General features: G+C 38.6%; 1 protein-coding gene across 5 annotated transcripts in view; it reads left to right on the top strand.

Moving 5' to 3' along the window:
* Positions 1-23374, top strand: part of LOC127629443 (sialoadhesin-like) — a 29135-nt gene that overhangs the window by 730 nt on the left and 5031 nt on the right. For 2 of the 5 annotated variants that reach the window (XM_052106535.1, XM_052106533.1), the window contains exons 2-8: positions 24-81; positions 10064-10447; positions 19597-19884; positions 20098-20391; positions 20515-20550; positions 21008-21349; positions 22942-23238. In XM_052106535.1, coding sequence (XP_051962495.1) covers positions 45-81; positions 10064-10447; positions 19597-19884; positions 20098-20391; positions 20515-20550; positions 21008-21349; positions 22942-23238 — 1678 coding nt within the window. In that variant the 5' untranslated portion in view covers positions 24-44. Of the gene's footprint in view, positions 1-23; positions 82-10063; positions 10448-10576; positions 10865-11047; positions 11342-11418; positions 11491-11635; positions 11739-11886; positions 11935-13623; positions 13693-13987; positions 14007-14149; positions 15626-18199; positions 18295-18565; positions 18625-19029; positions 19414-19596; positions 19885-20097; positions 20392-20514; positions 20551-21007; positions 21350-22941; positions 23239-23374 lie in introns of those variants that run through there. The other 3 variants (XM_052106536.1, XM_052106537.1, XM_052106534.1) reach the window with 3 other exon arrangements.

The raw sequence follows: 23374 nt of genomic DNA, 5'->3' as shown, positions 1-23374 counted from the left end.
TATTTTTTTGTTTTTTTATATAGCAGCTGTTTTGACCTGCGAGTATGAAAGGACATCTGGTACTTCCTTTACTTTTCCAAGGTACAGTGTTTATTTTCTTCCACATTTGCATTTAGACAACATTTATTGACTTATCAGATGCTTTCATTCAAAATAACTTTAGGCTGGATTAGACTATATGACTTTTAAAATCTGAACAGCCTCTAAAAATATTAGATATTGAATCTTGAAAATTACTACAGATAAAAACTGGCCATCACTCAACAAACTCAAGCAGTGACACATCAAGTCAAGTGGTTTTTATTGTCGTTTCAACCATATACAGTTAGTACAGTACACAGCAAAACGAGACAACGTTCCTCCAGGACCATGGTGCTACATAAAAACAACAAAGGACCAACATAGGACCACATGAGACTACACAACGAAATAAAATACATATATAAACTACCTATATATACCTATATAAAGTGCACGTGCAAACATGTGCAAAAGAATCTGAGACAGTACAACAAATTACTGACAATGAACAGGACAATAGACAGTGCAGCGCCGACCAGTACTCAGTAGTGCAAAAAGATGACAGTTTCTAAAAATGTAAACATAACATACTATGAGATAATGTTCTATGCACATAGCAGTTATTGAGGTAGCAGACAGTTATAAAGTGACAGTTATTAAAGTGCAACTCAGGACACGTGTGTATGCGTGTGTGTCAAACCAGTCTCTGAGTATTGAGAAGTCTGATGGCTTGGGGGAAGAAGCTGTTACACAGTCTGGCCGTGAGGGCCCGAATGCTTCGGTACCTCTTGCCAGAGGGCAGGAGGGTAAAGAGTTTGTGTGAGGGGTGTGTGGGGTCGTCCACAATGCTGGTTGCTTTGCGGATACAGTGTTTTTTGTAAATGTCTTTGATGGAGTGAAGAGATACCCCAATGATCTTCTCAGCTGTCCTCACTATCCTCTGCAGGGCTTTGCGGTCCGAAACGGTGCAAGTCCCAAACCAGGCAGTGATGCAGCTGCTCAGGATGCTCTCAATAGTCTCTCTATAGAATGTAGTGAGGATGGGGGTTGGGAGATGTGCTTTGCTCAGCCTTCGAAGAAAGTAGAGACGCTGCTGGGCTTTCTTGGTGATAGAGCTGGTGTTGAGGGACCAGGTGAGGTTCTCCGCCAGGTGAACACCAAGGAATTTGGTGCCCTGCATTCTAGGAGCCCCAGCACATATGTTAACAAACATGACTGGAAGTGTTTAAAATATGTTTTCTGATGGTAATCTTGACCAACCATTTTGAAGATTTTTGTTTTTGTCCTTTAAAGTAGATAGCTGCACTGTCATGTCGCTTATAGCCATAGAAAAACTATGAATATATATATACAGAGGGGTTACCAGGATATCATGTTTGGGGGGGCAACATAAACAATTGAAAAAATCGGCGCAAAATTAAGCTATACTACACACAATCTGTTTTAGTGCATATCTTTTTCTAAGCCAGGAACCCATGGCACAGGGCCCCTATTAGACTATAGGGCTTAAACAGGATTTTCATCTGCTAGCGATGGAAAAATATGCACAAAACAATCCACTTTTAAATTGTAATTTATCATCAGATGCAGAGGCGTTTCCAGCATTGAAGGACATCCGGGGCTTAGCCCAGACCATTTTATTTTCACACTAGCAACCACTTCCCTGTAGTTCAAAGCTGGTGAGAGGGTATTCTTTGAGTTTTGCTCTGGCTGGGCCTGTTTCTACAGTTCCTAAATCTTCCACTCTAGTACTATCCTCAACATCCTCTCTCCTCCCTGAATCATCTGTGATGCAAAAGAACAGATACAGCACATAACTTATTGCAAATCAGCTTCACACAACTAATTCATCAAGTGCTACATATGTCAAATTGTAGACCAATACCATTGAAGAAAATGTATTGGGAAGAGCAGATCAGTGGGATTGCCCTAAGATCTATCATGATTCTTGAATTTTCATGTACATTAACATAAAGTCATCACAAAAGAGTTATATTATAGTGAGTAAAGTGAGGTAAAAAAAATATTGAATATAAATAATTTATATTTTTTGACATAAATAGTCAAAATGATGTATAAGATCCTAAGTTAAAGCAATACATGAATGACTTTAATCTAAGTTCATTGACACACTATGGCATCAAAATGTATATCATTCTCATCATCTCTATGAGAATAAGTCATCTGTCAAAATCCTTTCATTAGGATCATTGAGATAAACAATGTTTCACTTTTAACTTTCTCTAAATTAAAGTGACTGATTAATTGTTACCAGTTTCCATGCCTGATTCTGGCACAGCTGCTGCAGCTGCTCCTCAGTCTGTTGCTCATCTTTGCTACACTCTACAAAACCATTTAATCAAATCAAAGTGTATATTTCCTACAAACTAATATCACGAAACAAGTCACACATACATTTTATGTTAATGCTTATTGGTTATCCTTAGCGAAAACAACACCTAATAAACAAGAAAATTACGCTCCGAACGGGGCTCGAACCGCGGTCTCCGGCGTGAGAGGCGATGGCGTTAACTCGGAGCTATCAAGCTGCGTTATTCTAATTAAGGAGGTTAGAGGCTACAACTCTTGAGGTTTAGCCTACTGTGGGTGAAAGCCAGCTAGATGATTATCTTAAGACTTTAAGGACAAAAACAAATGTGAATTCTTACCCACTGACTTCTTTCGGAAAAATCCCCAAAGCCTCATTTGCTTAATTTTTGCTGTCTTTCCTGCTAATTGCCGTTAACTCGCCACTAAGTAACGTTAGTTGATGTCAACGACTGTGCAAGCTCCTCCCCTAACTGCTGCATATTCAGCAGAGAGGAAGAAACGGCGTCGCCCATAGGCTACCGACAGCAAAGGAACTTATTCTATAGGCTAGATCAGGGGTACTCAATTAGAAACCTAAAAGGTCTACTCAACAAATTTTCCTTGCGTCCAGGGTCCGGAACAGTGATAGTCAAAATCCAAAAACAGAACTCCCACAAAACGTTCAAACTATGTACAAAAGGTGATGTGGTCTGGCCTTATTAGTGTGAAAAGTGACACCTTTTTTGTGCCACCAGTTCTTTAAACTTGGGCATAAAAGGTGTGAGGGCCAGGCGGAGGCACTGATGTAAGTGTTCATTACTGAGGGTGCTCCTGTATTTGTTTTTCACCATATTCATGGTTGAAAAGGCAGACTCACAACAATATGTTGAGGGAAACATGGTGAGAATTTGAAGGGCCACCTTCTGCAAGGAAGGGACACCTGCTGCAGGGACCATCTTAGTCCAGAAGGTGGTAGGGTCACAGAGAGACTCCTGCAGTGCAAGGTTTTCCTGAAGCTCAATTAGCTCTGATTGAAGAGAAGCAGCACTAGCCCATGGGCAGATTTTCAGGGCTTCAGTTGAAAATTCTGCGATGTTTTTGACAAGGAATGGATTTTCCATGCATAGTAAGACTTGTTTTCCCAGAGGGAAATCTCCAAAGCGAGTTTGGAAATTTTTTATCAGCTTGTCCAGGAATTCAGCATGATTGTGATGATGATGTGTTCCTGCTGTTTGATTTAAAAGCTTTGGGAAGTGAAGCAGGACCTGCTGTAAGTCACACTTGAACAGCCCCAGTTTCTTCTGAAAGGCACAGACAGCTGATGTGAGGTTACACACTGTGTTATTTTTGCCCTGGAGCGTCATGTTCAGATCATTGAGATGGGAGGTAATGTCAGATAGAAATGCAACAATTTCCATTTTTTCTTCATTCTGCATAAATTCCACAAATTGTTTTGCTTTTGCACTCTTCTGATCCAACAGAAAGGTTTCCAACTCTTTCCGTAATGTCCAAAAGTGCTCCAGTACCTTGCCTTTACTAAGCCACCGGACATTGTTGTGAAGGAGCAAATCATCAAATTCTGCATTCACCTCTGTTAGGAATGAGCGCAACAAGCGATGCTGCAGAGCAGATGATGCCCTCAAAAAGTTCTTAAGTCTCATTACTGTTGTCATGACCTCTGCATACTTTTCTTCAAGACTGGCACACAAAACCATCTGATGAATTATGCAATGGTATGCTATTAGGTCAGGGTGATGAGCTCTCAAGCGTGCCACTAATCCCCTCTCTCTTCCAGTCATACATGGAGCTCCATCAGTAGCAATGGAAATAACATGCTTCAGGTCTATCTCTCTGTCTCTCAACATCTGCATCAGTGCTTCATAAATATCATCCCCTCTTGTGTGTCCATGGAGGGCTGTGAGGCCTAACACATCTTCACAGAATTCTCCCTTCTCTTCATCAAAAAATCTGACAAACACCAGAAGTTGTGCGTTGTCTGTGTTGTCTGTGGATTCATCCAAAGCCAATGAAATGCATTTAGCATTTTTTATTGCAGACTTCATTTGGTCAAGCAAATCCTCAGCAAGGACTTCAGTTCGCTTTACAGCAGTGGAGTCAGACAAAGATATTTGGTTTATTTTTTTGTATGATGTCATCTTTTTGAGTTCCCTCAAACAGGGCAATTGCTATTTCATTTATGCATTCCTTCACAATCTCCGAGTCAGAGAATGGTTTCTTGTGCTTTCCTAAGACCCATGCCACTCTTAATGAGGCTTCAGTTGCACATTCTTGTTGGGTGGCTGATCTAACTATTACACTGCATGTTGCATGGTATGATGATTGCAGTTGTTTGATTTTTCTGGCTCTTACCTCAGATTTAAGCGGGTAATTGTGGTCAAAGTGTCCGTGCTTTGAGTCATAATGACGTTTCACGTTACCACTCTTGACAATGGCAACCGTCTCGTTGCAAATTAAACACGTTGGTTTTGTGCTCCCCGCCGGCAGCACAAATGCATAACTGTCAGTCCACTCTGTCTTAAATTCGCGATTTTCAGAATCGACTATATATATATATATATATTTAAGTAATTAAATTAATAGCACAAACGTGCAACAACTCGACTAATGGCTTAAATTAACACCTATTAGTCGACTAGGACTGGTGGCAGTCCTACTAAAAATGAAATGTTTTCCGTTTAATTTAATTCTGACCAGAATTAATGAATGGTGGTTACACAACCTTTTTTCCAAATGGTAACTGGTTAGAATGGGGAAAAAAAGGGTTAAAAATGTATTGTTATTTTTTATTTTCTATTCATTTTTTTTATTTTTTATGAAAGTAGCTTTCTCTGCACTCAGGCTGGGTGACATACCAGTTGCAGTGTTGCCAGATGAGAAAGAAATAACCTGGTCAGGAAAAACAAGCTCAATATAAGGGGAATTGCCTCACCCAAATTAAGCAACAAAAAAAACTGCCATCAAGGGTAGTGTGAGCGGATGAACCTTGAACTGTGTTTCGGGAGTGTGGATGGTTTCAGTCCAACCCGATGCTCGTGGTGGCCCGGGCAAACATGAAGGACAGCTCTGAGTCATCCTCAGACTGGGAGGGCAGACCTGAAGGTGGTAGCTCAGTCAAGTCATCTGTGTCCGACATCACCAGTGCACTCTCCGATGCAGCGATCAAAGACTCATCCTGCTTGCATGCCCCAAAAGAGGCCAGCATGACGTAAGGCGGGCTGATCTCATTTCGGAACCGGATGGGAGCAAACGAGCATGCTAGGTAATGGGAGGTCCATGGGGAATTACCCAGTGAGACCGTGCCAATTGAACTCCCCAAATTGCCTCCAGCACAAGCCAGGCCGGCCTCATACCCGTTGGTAGAAGGCGCAGCCATGGTCATATTCTCGTAATGAGAATATGAACCATTCACAAACGGGCAGCGCCCATGGCCGTCAGAAGCGGAGAGATAACGACCGTATCCAGAAATCACACAAAGATGGAAATGCATCTTTATAAAGACATTCAATGTCAATGTGTGTGCTCTAATAGAGGGAATATACTCTTTAATGCTGTCGAAGCACCCAGGAACGAAATTTGCACTCGTCGTGGAGAAGGAGAGAAAGCTGCTGGAAATACGCCATATATTCAACAGCATTTGCCGCTTAAGAGGTGAATGGAACAGCAGTAGTATTCAGCTTGTTGATAGTACAAATGCTCTGCTCCGAAGAAAAAATCTGAATGGAGTGGGAATTCCAGCTCCTTTTATATCCATATGTTCGGGGGAGTGGCATGCAAATTCCACTCACTAATTTTCATTGGCCTTTTCTCAAAGAATGGGAGGTGTTCGGGGCTCTCAAGACATTACATTTACGTTTATGCATTTGGCAGACGCTTTTATCCAAAGTGACTTACAGAGCACATATTACAGGGACAATCCCCCTGGAGCAACCTGGAGTTAAGTATCTTGCTCAAGGACACAATGGTGGTGGCCGTGGGGATTGAACCAGCGATCTTCTGATTTACAGTTATGTGCTTTAGCCAACTACACCACCACCAATCCGCCACCAGTGACCCCTAGTGTCACTACATCGACAAAATCTTGATTGAGTGACAGAAGGGGAATGGCAATTTTCCACTGCACGGTACGGTTCGACTTGACTCTACTTGCTTTACTTTTATGAGCTTTCTTTTCTACTGCAGTTAATGCCACCTCAACGTGGGTGGGATTATAGGCTGATCGTCATAGTTGTGCCACCGCTACTGCCTTGACATCATCTTAAACGTGACACAAATATTACTGAACATAAACAATAACTTGACCGCTAGCTGTTAGCTAATAGCTCATTGTGCTACATAAAGCAGTTGTTGAATTGTGATTTTAAACAAGTGTAGCAGTTAAATTGGTCTGATTGTTTTAGAAGCAAGCTTTACAATTGCTGGTCAACTAAATAAAGTGAAGCTTTCAAGCAGAGTATAGAGTTAACGTACCATCATCCATAGTGGAATCCAACAAAACCGTGGCTGAGTCCAGGGCACTCTCCGTCCCATTGCTCGCTGGTCTAGATAGCGTCCTTTTGGTCGAACCACTTTTCCTTGATGGTTCACTTTTATGTTTTTTTTTTTTACTTTTCCCTACACTGTTGGTAGGTCCGGTGGTAGTCATGTGCGGCCTACAGCTGAGACACTTCCTGAAATACTTTTTTGTTTCGCCTCATTTTTGTTCGTTGCTAACGAGAGGAACGCTTGTGTCCAGTGACGTTTTGTGATAATTCTCTCTGACCAATCAGTGATCTGCAGGTATTTGACGTCACATTTAATATCGGTTTGGTTCGCTTGGAACCTTAGCCGAGGTGGTACTAAAAAAGTACCAGGTACTATCCACAGTAGAAACCCCCCAAAAGTGATAATCCTACACCTTAAGGAGACAGAAACATGAGAATGCTGAAAAACCATGTTCTTCTAGAAAGATTGAAAACAATTTTGATCATGTAGTTTAGAGATTAAATACATTTGCGTAATAATATTTGTAGGCCCCATCTGATGTTTTAGCCAGAGAATGATGCTCAAACTGTCAAGAAGGCATCAGGGGCAAGGAGTCTAACCCAGAAGCCACCCCATGTCATTAGGCCCTAAAAAATTTTACACCCTAAGAAAGGAACAAGAACATTTACATAAACTGCAAACAAGTCTTCTGAAAGGCAAGATAATAAATGTGAAAGAATGTAAAATAAATAATTAGGACAAAAGCAACAGCTTGTATGATGTACTGTCATACTTGTCAGTTATAAGCTGTAAGTGTAATCAACACCTCTTTCAATGTGTTTGTATAAACCATCTAGATACAGAAAAAACAGAGTACAACTGTGAAGTGCTCATATCAGTGGTCATATAAATAGCCACCAGCTACATGCATTCGACAAGTCTTTTACCTAAAGACAGAGGAAACTAAGAACTTGCAAGTCTGGCTGTTTGAAATACGCACTGCAACGAGTAGAAACATCACCTTGAGTAGGGAGTATGGTTGCAGCTAGTGCCTGACCAATATATCGGTCGGCCGATAAATAGCTAATATCTTATAACTAATAGCTAACCACATAGCAACTTTCATACCCTCTGAGTAGAAGCTAATGTGTAAATATGTATTCATCAAACTGTTTAGTTCAGGACTGCAAGTTTGGTACCCCTTAAACCGAACAATTGCAGTCATTGCATTTACAAAATGTAATATTTAAAAGACTGGTTTTCCACCATTGAAAGTTTTCCCCGAATTTGTACAGCAGAATAAGGTGTAAAACTACTGCCGCTGTTTATCTTTTGACTCGGCGGGTGTAAATGCTTCTTGTTTTATTCCCTGCCCCTAATTGACTGATTGTATTACAATAGTCAACATTTGACTGATACTAAACATTACTATTGATGTATATTTAGCTATTCATTTTATTTTAATTGATTCTTTATTTAAATGGTCAGCCATTAACTGATACTAAACAGTGCTGATGTTTATTTAGCTATTTATTTTCTTTATTTAAATGGTCAGCCATAGGGCTGGGCGATAAAACGATATCGATGTATATCAAAATAAAGAAAATCCAGGATAAGCTTTTGAGGAATTTTCTATATTTACTGCGAGTCGCTAAAACACAAGCAGTTCGGCTTTCTCAGGCTGCGTTTCCACTGGGGTGGAGGAAATCCACTCAAAGGCACTCACAGCGCTAGGAGAGAGCTTGCTCCTCACCACTGCCAATCCTACAATCCACCTTGCGAGCATGACGCTCGGCTTTCATATAAATTAATTGAAAACGCTGTCAGCTTCGCTCACAATGCGCCAGTGGTAACGTAGAGTCAGACTGAATGAACTTGCTAATGCTAGATGCCTTGCCAACAATTAGGTTACGTTGGACACCGTTTTGATTCCATTCGCACCGCAAGACTTCATGACAAAGGTTGCGCCCTCTCATCATCTCTAGTGAATAGCGCGACTGAACAACAGTGATGTGGATGGACAACAGCTCTGATCTTTCTGCTCTGTAATCTTGAATATTGTTCTCTTGCACCAAACATGCATCATTTCTGCCCCGCACGCATTGCCTCTTTTCCCTGCATATGTGTAGACATGAAGCGCCACATGAGTTAACATGGTTTCAAAGCACCTTTTAGAACATATTGTTTTTCCCTTCTAATTGTATCTTTATTAATCAGCATGTAAGGAGCCTTTAATAATAAACAAATTGAATAAACACGATGTCTGGAATGGATAAGGAAAGACTAAAATTACTAGTTGGTAGACTAGTCTCTCACTTTAATGAAAATATAAAATGTTTTTTATATTTGTTTTAGAAAGCAGCCTTTTGAGTACCTTTGCATAGTCTTACCAGGGCAAAATCGTTGCACAATCCACATAGAAAAGGTCTGTTTTCATTCCAGCTCAAAAATTAACTATATCGGGCACCATATAGTTTAAAAAAATTTAAGTGCGACCACTTTTTTTAATGTCAGTCAATAGAAAACATCTAATAATTAACATCAGAGAAATGCAGCCTCTTACTTAAGGACGTTTATGTAAACATGGAGATATTAACACCATTCGACAATAGAGGTCACTGTTGCCCTAAACATTGCAAATGTACAGTTCTATCCTTCTAACTGGTAATTAGATCGGTCCCAAGATCGTTTCCTACAACAGAAACGATCTTGGGACCCAGCAGACAATGATTCATGGCCTAAAGCAACTGGTTGCTTGATGATAGTGCACTGGTTTCATTTTCTCATAATCCTAAGTTGCAAGAGAACTTGCAAACAAATAAATCCAGCAGAACTAATGCATGAGCTTCCATTTCAAAACTGTTGAGAAAGGTATAAGCTTGAACATAGTTGTAGGTGTGATACTGGCCTCTTTGTGTTGGCACCACGAGGCATTGCTGTCTCAAAGGCCACATAAACCAATAAAAACTAGAAGAAGAAAAAAATATATATATAAAACACAGTAACCAATACTGACCAGAATCCTACCAGAATTAAGAATCCAATGTAATAATTACAGCCTTAAATCTTTAGACTATATGTGTACTGATGTTATGAATCGCTTTAAAAAATGTACTGACAATTATAAGGCAAACTACTGTACTGAGAATGTGTTTTTCCTTCTAATAATGTAGTGGATTCAATTGATTTAAAAACTTAAAATACATGTCAAAAATTTAATTATTCTTGTTCTCCAAATATTGTCCCACAGTTATTCTGCTGTATGATTCTTTGGCATGGGAAGTGAGAATTCCAAAGGAAATTCATGGCCTTAAGGGTTCCTGTCTGGTTATTCCGTGTTCTTTCAAATACACATCGGACCCACCCACTAATCCAAATAGGGTTGTGTGGTATCAGTGGGTCTCTAATGGCTATCCTTTAGTTTATGATCCTTTGAATACAAACCAGGTCATTGACAAGTTTAAAGGGAAAACTGATTTATATGGAGACCCATCAAAAAAGGATTGCAGTCTAAGGATCCAAAGCCTGGAAATGTCCCACAATGGAGAGAAAATTTATACCTGGATTGACCCAGAAAATGTTGGATATAAGACATACAAGTTTTATGATGTCACCTCCACAATTCTGGTTGACTGTATGTAAATGATTTGTTCTTTAAATGTAATTATCTTGATCTAATTTAAGTTTGGAAGTGGTGTTATTATCATATCATACAATCTCCTTATGTTTGTGTTGCTTATTGTAACATTTCTGACTATATCAGCAAGTCCAGAGCAGCCCAGCATCAATATTTATGGTGGCGAAAGGGTTGGTGAAAAGATTATAGTGGCATGTGCCACTTTCCACACCTGTCCATACAGTGAACCAAAAATCTCTCTGAATGGTATAAAAGGATCTGACCTGATAGAGAGAAAGGACATTAAAGACGGCCTTTGGAAAATCACTCTGACACGCACGGGTGTTGTAAAGGCTGAGAGCACAGATATTGAGTGTTCTGTTACATATAATGGTGGAATAATAGCAACAGCTACAAAGAACCAAAATGCCAAATGTGAGTGATTTTTTTTTATTATTTTTTTAATGTATAGATCATTTAGATATTCATCTGTGTCCAAAAAGTAAAAGTAAAATGCAGTTCAATTCTTTCTCGTATTTACCTTTAATTTAATATTGGCACTTTTGCAATAAAAATGTTTGGACATAATGTTTATGCCAAATGTCTTTTCAATTTCAGGTGTTCATTATAATATAACGATTGAGCCTGAACTGGCAGATGTCACAGAGAACATTACAAAGATCTTCATCTGCACTGTTTACCATTCATGCCAAAAAGAGAATCCAACCATCACATGGAACTATGAGAACATGCAGGTCTCAAAGAGTAATAAAAAGCTTTCAGGGTTAGATCGAGCCACTTTGTCCACCATAACATTTTTGGGCACAAAGAATGACCATGGGAAGAAATTGACATGCACTGCAAAATTTTCTGGAGGAGACTTTACACAATCTGTTGTTTTACGTGTACAAGGTGAGTATATTGAAAGCATCATGCAAGATGTATGTGATTTCTCCATGTCTTGTCATTCATATTTTTTGTCAATACAGAGCAAGTAAATCAAATCCAGAATATAACGAGTGAATCCACTCCAGAACAAGTGAATCCAATCCATAATAAAAGTATGTGTTTAGAAATATAAATTTTTTCCTGCAGATCATGCCTATATCATGGCCCTGCAATCAGTGACCTTTTAGATAATGAACAATGGTACTTTCAGTTGACAGTTAACAATTTATCCGTGATGTGTTACAACTTTTTCCGTAGGCATTGACTTGAAGACCATTTGGCCGTACGTTATAGTGCCCTCACTTGTGATCCTCATCGGTTGCTTAATTGCCGGACTCATAATATACAAGAGGCAACACAGGTAAATGTTTGCCTGTATGTGTTTTTATAAGCTAGTACTAATTCTTAACAGATGGAGAAATGTCTGTATTGTGTATCTAATGTACATATGTCAGTAATGCAATTTCATTCAGCATTTTTGTTTCTCACATTGTCAATATTAATTGTAGACTACCCCCAGAAGATATTCAAGGATCGCAAACAGGACCTAGACAGAGGTATGTATGGCACACAGTATAAACTTTCAGTTTACGCCACACTGTTTACATTGCAATAGAGCTCTTCAGCTGTGACGTCAATTTGTAGGCAAACCCAGAATTCAAATCCGCTATTCGTTTCCTCGGAATTTTCCTATGGGTGTTTATAATGGAGGTTTTCAGATTATGAGTAAAAGAAGGTCTGTGGTAAACATTACTTGACGATACATGGACTTTTTGTTCTATGACATAAATTACAACCTTTCATACCTCAAGCGTGAATTTTGACGCTGCCGTTTTTTAAAGAATGTGTTTCAATACGGCTTAAAAATTCACGTTTGAGGTATGACTGTGTGTTATTTATCTTGTAGAACAAACCTCTACAGATCGTCAATTAATGTTTCCCACAGACCTTATTTTTCTCATAAGTTCAAAAAACCCATTATAAAAACTCATAGGAAAATCCGAGTGTGGCAGGTCGGAGGGCGGAGCCGGGTCGTGATTCTACACACCCGGTCCCTTATCAGGCTAATCAAGCCTCCGAGAGGGATAAAGGCCATCTGCGGAAGATGGTGCGGGAGATTGAGATCGTTTACGGACATGTCCGTCATGTGTGTGTTTTTGTCTTTTGTTTAAGTTTATCATTAAAATATTATTTATATTGCCAAGCTGGTTCTCTCCTCCTCCTTTCCATTGAACTGCGTTACACCGAGGAACCCATGGCGAATTCTCTTCTGGGTTTTTAGACTACAAGCTGAACAGCTCTATGCTGCATGGGATTCTGAGTTCGTCATAGAAGCATAGAAGGTTCTAAAAACCTAGCCCTTCCACTTCCCCAGCAATGAAAGTGGTTAGAATGAGTGAAGAATGGAAAAGGAGAAGGCTCGAGTAGACTGACTAGCTTGTATATTCTTTGTTTGACGTCAGATAACATGAACACATCGTTGCATGAAACAGTACGCTCTGACGGTAACAGGTTTAAACTTTTATTTAGTGATTGTTAGAATGTTTGTAACATAAAATAATTGATATATTGTGATGTTGAAAAAACTATTTGAGCTGCTGGTTCATTATTATAACCACTTAAGTCACTATTTTGCTGGTAAACAGCAGCACGAATGCAGAGCGCACTGGCTTGATCATACCCACTAAGCCCAAACAGTGGGCGTTTTCAAACCATGGAGATTCCTTACTTTTATTGGATAGATTAGAAGCGCCTATCCTGGTTTGGAAATGTCCGATGAGTACTACATTGAGATTCCCTACTTTCATTGGATAGTTTAGAAACACTCATCCCAGTTTTAAAACACCACAGATTGGAAAACACCCATTGTTGTTCCGCAGAGACCTACATTTTGAGGCTTGTGTAATCACATGGGTTGTAATGTAAGCCAGTATTACATTACATAAGACATAGTTTTAAATGCTGTATGAACTGTTCCTTGAAGACATGGCAAACGTGCAATATTTAAGTTAGACAGGTATACAAAAGGTATGTTTTCTCCTATTAGTATACTTGTTTCAAGCATATAACTATACATTTCTAAAAAAAATGTTTGGATGATCTGGAATAGATAACTTTAAAAAAGTCCCAGTGATGTATTCAATAAACATTTGTTGTAGAACAAAAGCATACACTTGTCAAGTCATTTTTATTTTATTTTCACAACTCCGAACAGTTCAAAGCAGTTAATACAATTATTTTCACAGGTCAAGCAATGTATTTACGGTGTCTGAAAATGAGCCTTTTTCCAAACCACGTATTCCATCACCAAAGAGGTATAGTGCATTTGAAACAAATATCCTACCTTTTGCATTGAATGTTACCTGGCAAGAATACCTTTTAATCAAGTGTGTCATAATAAACTATCTTATAAGACCTCTGTTTGTTTCTTGCCTTTTCCATCTGAAAGATAGACATGAAAATCAGAATAAATCCAATAATACAATGTGATTTTGAACTGAAGTCTATTAATAGTGCCAACACTACTAAATACATTTAGCTTCTCAGTTTGCCATGGTAAAAGACTTTTAAGTTATTTATAAACTCTTATTTTTCCCACATGCACCTCAGTCAGCAAAAATCCTGCTCTGTGAGTATAAAACTTATTTCTTCCATTACTTTATTACACTGTAGAAAACAGACTCAATTATTTTGACTTTAAATCATGCCCAAATATGTTGAATGACACCCCTGACTTGTGTATTTCTGTTTCTCTTGACATATTGTTTTTAGGGTTATGATTATGAGGCTGATTACACCAACATATCCGACATGAACGTGTATGGCAATGTCTGATGAAAGTGCTACAGTATACATGACCAAATGAACAAAATGGGCTCTGTACAGTGTTTTTGAAAAGATCCAAAAAGGCTCTTGGGGAAAAAAAAATGTACATTGAGTATTAGCATCAAGATTTTATGACTTGCAACACAACTCATGATTTTATACTTAACACATTATACTATGTACTGTAAAGCTATGTGTAGATGACAAATTGAGTTACAGTATCTTGCTTCAGCAGTATGGTTAAGCTATCAATTTTATGTCGTGGGAAATTCTGCATTTCTGTGTTTAAGATGTATGACTGATTTAACCTCCTGGGACCCGAGCGTGGCTGTTTGCATTTTCCATTTCCCTTTTTGATTTGTAATTAATAGCACCCGATAGAGATGCAAAAAAACAAAATCTTGACCACTTGGTTGTCCTAAACATTCATGGCAGCATATCTGTAAAGTGGGAGTAATTTGTCAAATTTTCAATACTACCAAGCTATAGTCAGGTATTCTTTTATCAAATTGTTAATTATGTTTCCATGAGTGTTGGTTATTTGTATTTTTAGACGTTACAGACATTACATCAGAAATTAGCAGAATTCATTCTGGTAGAAAGTAATGGCCAGAATCATCCAATCACTGCCAACCATGTTAAAATAAAATTATCCTTTATAATTCTGAGTCTATGTACTGATTACCATTGTTCCATGTCTGCCAAACATGTTGAGTGGTCCAAATAACTTCTGCAGCTTGAAACTGAACTTTTGGACAGATTTTAGGAGTGAATGCACTTAGCTGCATGGAGAGCTATAGGATGCTGCCTTGCTCCCTATTTAGTGAATGACTTAACCTCCAGTGTGCTGTCTGTCTGCACTAGCCTCAGAACAGTTCGAAATGTACCATATTTTCATCCTAACTCCATATAAAGGCCTGAAAGCAAAATTGTTTAGCTTTTGAATGAACCCATTTATTTGCAATTTATAATGCACAGTAAATAAAGGATTTCTAAGTGAAAAATGCGCTAAAGTACTCTGTGTCAATCAGCATGGTGTTTTACAATAAATTGCTCAAATTAAAAAAATGGCACATTGGATGGAACTCTAATCTTTTGACTCAAACAGCTTTCTATGTAAAAACTTACAAAATGTCTTTCCAGATGGATTTTTGCTGGCATCTCTCAAAGACAAATTCCGCTGTGGTCAGCGCTATGTTGTTTTGTCACATGACTATGTGCATCGAAATTTGAGCACTTTACTAACAGCCCAGTGTCTCCTGAACTGATCAGTTGGTTTAAATGAATTTGAATTATACATTGCATATAGTGAAGCCAACATACATCATCTATGCATGTGTAAGCAGGGTCACATGAGGTTAAAAATTTTAAATGCACTTAATATTAAATGTGATTTTGCAGCTTACTCATAAATAAATAATGTATCTCTCTTTTATGTTGTTGTGTATGTGTTGTACCACCACCTTTGAACTAGATGAATCATTCTAGATCTGATAAGGTTACAGATCATCAGATTTTGCCAGAACATCAGAAGATTTAAAATCAAGTACAATCATACCCAGAGATGTCATCTTACATTAAAAACACAATGCATGTATCCTAGACCTTTTATTTATAACATTTTATTTGCCAACTTTCTAATTACTTTTGAAAAACTGTACAAGTACTATTTGTCAAAATTTTGAACAGTATATAGGCTATTTTCTTTTATCGTTTAAAACAAATTTGGTTTGATATTTTATAAATGAATGGAATGAGAGTCATGTACTACATTTTTAAGAGTGGCTTAAAGGGATTATTTACCCCAAAATGAAAATATCTCATCATTTACTCACCCTCATGCCATCCCAGAAGTGGATGACTTAATTGCTTCTGCTGAATACAAACAAACATTTTAGAAGAATATCTCAGCTCTATAGGTCCATACAATGCAAGTGAATTGTGATCAGGCCTTGAAGCTCCAAAAATCAAATAAAGACACCATAAAAGTAATCCATATGACTCCAGTGGTTTAATCCATATCTTCTGAAGTGATTCAGTTGGTTATAGACCGGAATATAACTCCTTTTCCATGGTACATCTTGCAATTGCAGTCTATAGGCATGATCATGATTTCAAGCAGAGTGCTAGTTGGCACTATATGAAGTGTGATCGAGCTTGAAATCAAAAAGCCAAGAAGACTGCTATAAGGATGTACAGTGAAAAAGGAGTAAAATGTTGATCTGTTCTCACCAAAACCAATTGGATCACTTGAAAAGACATTGATTTAACCACTGGAGTGTGATGGATTGGGCGACGCACATCGGCACATCACACACACACACACACACACACACACACTGAGGCAGCAGCGGCCACTCCCAGCAGTTTTTTTCTTGGCTTGTGTTGAGGTGAGTGGCGATGAACAAAAGATTAAACTACCAGTGCCTCGAATTTACTGCTGATTAGCCAAAGACACTATAGTTAACCTGTGTCTTGCTAGCATGCATGCCTCATGAGCGAGCTAATGTAATAAGTTAGCTAAAGTTTAGCTAAGGCAAATATATCATGGCCATACAGTGCTACAAGTGAATACAGTGTGTGTGTGTCTAATAACATCATCACAATCGATAAACTGATATGCAAATGAGGCGTCAACTAGTTAAAATGCGCATATTTGCATCTAATTGACAGGGCAATACAGGTAAATAGGATAAACAACTTATGCAACAATTCCAGTGTACAACAGCAACAGTGGAGAGGTCATTTTCCAAGCTCAAACTGGTTAAAGACACACTCAGAAGCCTATGCACAGAAGAGAGGCTTTCTGATCTCCTCCTCCTGGCTATTGAGAAAGACATTCACCGTGAAGTAATAAACATCTACAGGGACATGGCCCCCAGAAGGTTGCCGCTGTAAGGGAGGAAGGAGAGACAACCAGGGAATGGAAGTAACAGATTTTATTTTGAAGTAGAGGACCTTTTTTTGTAATAATTTTATTAAGTTATTATTTGTATTTTGTCAATCATTTTTGCAGTGATTTTTTTCAGTAAAATTAACAAAATAGCAGCAACTGCCCTCTTCAGTTTAGAGTGAATATTTGTGTTGATTTTTGTCAAAGTGTTATGTATTCTGATAACACCAAAATAATTAAAATGATGTAGTGCCTTGTGCAAAAATAAACAAATTATTAGTAAAACACGCCCCTCTGCATGAAGCAGTTATTTAGGTTATTCTAAATGTATACTTGAAACTAGTAGCATAGAAAACATGCACATTGTGGCATGGTTTCCTTTGCTGCTCTATACACCTAGTGAATACTAAGGAGACCATGGTTTCTGTGTGAACTGATTATTTTGTAGACATCTTTTGAAAATGAAACAATTGCGTGAGTTTGAGGAAGATAAAATTAATTAACTTTTTAAATTAATTTTTTAAAAAGGAAGTCAGAGTTGTGTTAATATATATACTTTTTTGTTTAAAAAAGTAAAAAAATACATAATTATGAGAAGTGCCCTTTTTTTTCTCTTGAGCCCCTGCCCCTCAAAATGTCTGTGCACGTCCCTGTTTTGGAGCTTCAAAGGCCTGATCACTATTCACTTGCATTGCATGGACCTACAGAGATGAGATGTTGTTCTAAAAATCTGTTTATGTTCAGCAGAAGAAAGAAAGTCATACACACCTGATGCCATACACATCTGGCAATAGGATGAGTAAATGGTGAAAGAATTGTAATTTTTGGGTGAACTAACCCTTTAAGTGTCCAAATAGTTTTTAGGGTCATTATATATACAGATCCCACTTAGTGACTGCACATAGATGTCTTCACATGCTTTATTATAAAGTATTACACACCGCAAATTTAACTAAAACACATTGGTTTTAAAACGAGATGAGTGAGTCACTTGACATTAGCAAGAATACATTTGACATTTTGGAGCTGTAGACACTGAAGCAAGAAATACATTAAGCATCTTTATGAAAGTTGTCTTCAGTTCCTTATTCTTACACTTATACTCACTTCTCTTATTTTCTGTTTCATCAACTTCCTAAATGGTTCTCATTTAATCCACATGTATGTACACAGTTTGGGCAAAATAAGAAAGAAAAGGGTATGTTATGTTTTAATCTTTCTATATTTTTAGACCACTTTCTTGTCTGAATGTAGTACAGTTTAGTTTCTGGGGGTTAAAATGGACTTGTTGAAGACAATTGAGGATGGGCAAGAAGTGCAAAAAATTGGATGGAAAAACCTTATTTAGGTGGTAAAGTCCCTTGAATAACATGTCCACTGTTTGGCAGTTCTGGACACTGTTACTTGTGTTTTAATCTTGATTTTTAAACATTCAAATCAATTTAGCATTGCTTTTTGTTTTTGGATAGAGCAATCCTGTTACAAGGGAACATGAAAGGATCTCTCTTACTTCATTTACTTTTCCAAGGTATTGCCTGTTTTTTAATATTTTTTATGTAAGTTATTGGGCTTCTGATATTCTTTCACTGTAAATGTTTGCAAAAATGTATTTAAAAAAAATATATATATATATATTTTTAATTAATCATTACAAAATGCTGTAAATGCAGTATCACACTACTTTTTTCTGTTTTTTCAAAGCAAAAACAAATAATAGATTTTTAAAATTTACATTTCTGTCAACCAGAATCAAGGATTATATATTAATTACAGTAATAAAGGTTAACCCTTTTCCAGGGCTGTAATGACTACATACCCCTATCAGTTTTAGTCAACTGATATTAGTTTTTTTATGGTTGATTATTAAATTATTACATTTTAGCCCAGAAATCTTGAATATGTGGTCTTATCTTTGCACTACTATGTCCCACAGTTATTCTGCTGTATGATACTTTGGCATGGGTGGTGAAAATGCCAAAGGAAATTCGTGCCCTCAAAGGTTCCTGTCTGGTTATTCCATGTTCTTTCTACTACACATTTTACCCTCCCACTAACCCAAAAAGGGTTGTGTGGTATCAGTGGGTCTCTAGGGGCTATCCTTTAGTTTATGATCCTTGGTATACAAACGATGTCATTGGCAAGTTCAGAGGGAAAACTGATTTATATGGAGATCCATCATATCGAGATTGCAGTCTTGTGATCAAAAGCCTGGAACTATCCCACCACGGAGAGAAAATATATACCTGGATTGACCCAGAAAATGTTGGATGGCGCACCTACGCGTTTTATGACGTCACCTCCACAATTCTGATTGACAGTATGAGAATATTATTTGTTCTTTTTATGTAATAACCATTATTCATTGTGTGATGCTTCTCCCAGATTGGCTTTCATCTACCAAGTTAATTGGTTAAAAAACTAATGGTTGAATTAAGAGGAAATAAGATTCTCTAACAACATTGATATGATGTACTAATTCATATGTTTCTGTTTATTTTAGCAAGTCCAGAGCAGCCCAGCATCTATATCTATGGAGGTGATAGAACTGGTGACACCATTACAGTGGCATGTGCCACTTTCCACACCTGTCCATACAGTGAACCAAAAATCTCTCTGAATGGTATAAAAGGATCTGATCTGATAGAGAGAAAGGACATTAAAGACGGCCTTTGGAAAATCACTCTGACACGCACGGGTGTTGTAAAGGCTGAGAGCACAGATATTGAGTGTTCTGTTACATATTATGGTGGAATAACAGCAACAGCTACAAAGAACAAAAATGCCAAATGTGAGTAAAAAAAATAATATATTCATAAAGCATACACAATTTTTAAATGTTTGCATGAGATTTGCATTCTAAAATCAGGCTGTCAATGTAAAGAAAATTATATAAATTGTATTGAATCAAGAAAAATGGACAATCAATTTGGAAAAATTCAAATGGCTGTTAACTAGCTATGTCAAATTGGATGCAATTACAAGATTTCAATTTCAATTTCAGGTGTTCATTATGATATAACTATTGAGCCTGAACTGGCAGAAGTCATTGAGGGTGTTGGAAAGAACTTCCTCTGCACCGCCCACCATTCCTGCCAAAAAGAGAATCCAACCATCACATGGAACTATAAGAATATGCAGGTCTCAACGGGGAATAAAAAGCTTTCAGGGTTAAAAATGGCCACCTTTTCCAACATAACATTTATTGGTGCAAAAGAAGACGACAAGAACAAACTGACATGCACTGCAACATTTTCTGGAGGAGAAATTAGTAAATCTGTTGTTTTGCGTGTACAACGTGAGTAATATGAAAGCATCATTCATGATGTGTGTGATTTCTCCATGTCTTGTCAACACTGGTATTTCCTTCAAGACATGATGAAGCTTGTTCATATTGTTTCCCATATTGATTCTCTTACAGAGTATGTGAAACCAGTGAATCCAGTCCAGAATGAAAGTATGTGTTTTGTTTTGTTTTTCCCTGTGTCAGTTCTTATTTTGACATCATTGACATGCACTTAAGGGCCATTCAAAGGAATAGTTAACCCAAAAATGATAATTCTCTCATCTTTACTCACTCTTATGCCTTATCAGACTTGTATGACTTTCTTTGTTCTGTGGAACACAAACAAATATATTTTGAACGGGATATGATGCGTTTATATCCGTACAATGCAAGTCCATGTGGTCCAAAACTTCCAAGCTCCAAAAAGGACATAAAGTCATGCAATCCATGCGACTCTAGTGGTTTAATCCATGTCTTCTTCCTCATGTTTGACACATGCACATTTATTTTGAAAATTATGAGAGAATTATAACTTTTGGGTGAACATTACCTTTAAATCATCAGCATTGGTAATTGCAGTTATTTATTAATAATAATGTATAATAAATAACATGCTACATCCTTTTAGCCTTTATCCATTATGAGGCATCCGTGTTGCCTAAGATTACAGCATTGCCTCGTTCCTGTGTGGTGATACCATGCAGTTTCAAGATTGAGGAAGAGTATGTCACCCGACTTCGGGTTCTTTGGGTAACCAAAAAAGGTGGCTACATGTTCCACACTGGCCCGAGCAACATCTTAGACAACTTTAAAGGCCGTACAAGACTCCTTGGGGACCCAGATGAGCAGAACTGTACTGTGGAGATTGATAAGTTGCAAACGCATGATAATGGACCATTCTGCTTCCGAGCAGAAAAGGAAAATGAGAAATACAGCTTCAATAACAGCTGTGTGTTCATTATAATGCGAGGTAAAAATAAGCAAAGATATATCACATGCAAATGTCAATTTTAATGGTTAAGGTTGCATTTTCGACAAGTATATTTAAAGCTGATATGTGTTTTTTATTTGGATGTTAAAATTAGTTCTCGCATCCTTGTTGAATATGTCAACGAAAAGTATGTGTGGCAGGGCGGAGAGTGGGACCGGGTGTGTAGGATCACGAGTGCCCTAAGCCCCGTCTGCTGGCAGGTCATCCCCGTCTACCTGGACGAGGGAGGGGACAAGGGGAGGGAAACAGAAATAATTAAACTGAGGGGGTACTTCCTGTAACAGTGTAGTAGCTACCCCCCAAAAAACACTGTAAAATTTAAAAGAGAGGGCAAAGGCCAACGGAGAGCGGCAGTGAGAGAGAGAGATGAAAAAAAAAAAAACTCTTACTCGCCAGTTCTCCGATACGCCGCAGCTTGTTCCTCGGCCACTCCTCCACCCTCTATCGGACGACAGCCGCGCCTCTCCGGGCGGATCAGAGGCAGTCCTCCAGCCCCTGGCTGACGGAACGCCCTGCCGCATTCTCGGGGAACAGAAGGGGTCTCCTCCGCCCCTGGCATCGGTTCTCCCGCTCCAGGCGCTCGGCAGTGAGCCCCTCCCTGCTCGCGGTCTTAAACCCTGCCACGTTTCAGCGGCTGGTAGGGAACTCCTTTGCCCCTGGCAGTGCTCCAGGCGGTCAGTTAGGAGCCCCTTCTCCCCTCGCGGTCGGCGGTCATCGTCCTCTTCCAGGCGGCTCGGCTCCTCGTCCCCCGGCAGATGGCCGCGGCTGCTCCGTTTGGGTGGATGGTAGTGGCGAGAACTATACTACGGCGTATCCCTCCTCCTTCCTGGGCTTCGGCACCAGTGTAAAGGGATCAATGGAAAGGAGGAGGCGAGAACCGGCTTGTCAATATAAATAATAGTTTAATATAAAACTTAACAGAAGACACAAACACACACATGACGGACATGTCCGTAAATGATCTCTCTCTCCCGCACGATCCCCTGCAGTCGACCTTTATCCCTCTCGGGAGGCTTGATTAGCCTAATACGGGACCGGGTGTGTACGATCACGACCCGGCCCCGCCCTCCGCCCTGCCACAGTATGCTATTAGAGAACAACCAATCAACAAACTGAATTACAAATCGAGATAAAACAGGCATCTAATTTTAGCAAGCCCCCTACCCAAAACTTTATTTTAAGAAAGGAAATAACTTGTGATATGCTTTCAATGTCTAGCTTCAAATGTTTTCTTTCTTCCGTGGTTCACAAATGTTATTTTCCAAATAAAGTCATGGTTTAGGTTTCGGGTCTGGGGTTAGACTTTATGGTTATGTTCATAAGTTGTTGGTTTGTTTATTTGTTCCTATGGAAATAAAAATGGTTTGTTTTTGTACAAACCAACTAGACTAAATATTACAACTTGTGAGGTTGAATCTTTTTATACAGCCAATAGAAGATTGGGTTGTGGAAGCTGTTTGCAGTTCTGTTTGGATACATGTCTTCAGCTTTAATATTAAACATGTCAAACCACAGAACTAATGCGTACCAATATTTGTTCCTCCTTTTGTTTCTTGTAAAAATAAAAAAAGCCTCTCCGGACAAACCTGTGATGTCACCCCTCCCTGAAAACATCGAGCCTGGGACACGTGTCACTGTCAAATGCTCAGTCAATCACACATGCCCTTCTCACCCCCCAACCATCACCTGGAATGCCCCAACTGCCCAAAAAACTATCAGCCACCATCATGTAGGTGGAGGAGTCTGGGAAACAACATCCACTGTGATCTTTATACCATCCGGATATGAAAAGGAAGGAGACATTGTTTGTAGTGCCATGTTTTGGGGAGGCAAAACAGAAGAAAATGCTGCCTTTCTAAATGTTAGGAGTGAGTACAGACTTATACAATTACATCCAAACCTTTTGTAAAGCATAATGTACATTCAGCCTGGTTATTATGTCAAATCAGGACCCCAATGTAAAGAGATCCAGAAGGGGTTTATTTTAACTGTATTTGATGATGG

The sequence above is a fragment of the Xyrauchen texanus genome, chromosome 36, assembly GCF_025860055.1.
Source record: "Xyrauchen texanus isolate HMW12.3.18 chromosome 36, RBS_HiC_50CHRs, whole genome shotgun sequence".
Taxonomy (NCBI): Eukaryota; Metazoa; Chordata; class Actinopteri; order Cypriniformes; family Catostomidae; genus Xyrauchen; species Xyrauchen texanus.
Note: the sequence above shows the minus strand (reverse complement) of the source record. Positions and strands in the feature narration are given on the sequence as shown.